General features: G+C 62.3%; 1 protein-coding gene across 1 annotated transcript in view; it reads right to left on the reverse strand.

Moving 5' to 3' along the window:
- RPS8 (ribosomal protein S8) overlaps positions 1–323 on the reverse strand; it is a 13890-nt gene extending 13567 nt beyond the window's left edge. Inside the window, 1 exon segment of the mRNA XM_015567507.1 lies at positions 213–323. Within this exon segment, the coding sequence (XP_015422993.1) occupies positions 213–216 (4 nt within the window). The 5' untranslated portion in view covers positions 217–323.
- Positions 324–507: the final 184 nt, after the last annotated feature.

Here is a 507-nt window from a genome sequence, read left to right on the forward strand (position 1 = left end):
GGGGCCGCGGGCAGCCCCGGCTCGGGCTCGGGCTCGGGCTCTGGCACGGACCCCAGCGCTAGCCGCGGCGGCACAGACCTGAGCACAAACTTCCTCATGGCTGTTCGTTGCCGAGGGTCAGCGTGCCCACCCTCCTAGCTTAGCTGCGAGGCAGGATGGCGCCGGATTGAACGCGCTCCTCTGCCGCAGCCCTTAACACAAGCAACACTCACCCATGGCTCGGCGCCGGCACGAAAGAGAAAACGCAAAGAATCACGGTCCGGTTTGTAAAACGTAGTCCCGCCCTAAAACGTAGAAAGTAACCGGCAGTTACGACGGTTTTGCGACCGCGTCCTACGTACGCCGCAGTTACCACGCGTCTGCGACCGCACGAGACCTTCCTCCTAAAAGGGGAATCTGGGCTCTGAAGCCCTGGGCAGAGGATTATGGAGGGGCTGGGGCTGCGTTTTACAAACCGGACCGTGATTCTTTGCGTTTTTCGGGGGGAGGCGGGGAAGGGGATTGGGG

The sequence above is a fragment of the Myotis davidii genome, unplaced genomic scaffold (genome assembly GCF_000327345.1).
Source record: "Myotis davidii unplaced genomic scaffold, ASM32734v1 scaffold924, whole genome shotgun sequence".
Classification (NCBI taxonomy): domain Eukaryota; kingdom Metazoa; phylum Chordata; class Mammalia; order Chiroptera; family Vespertilionidae; genus Myotis; species Myotis davidii.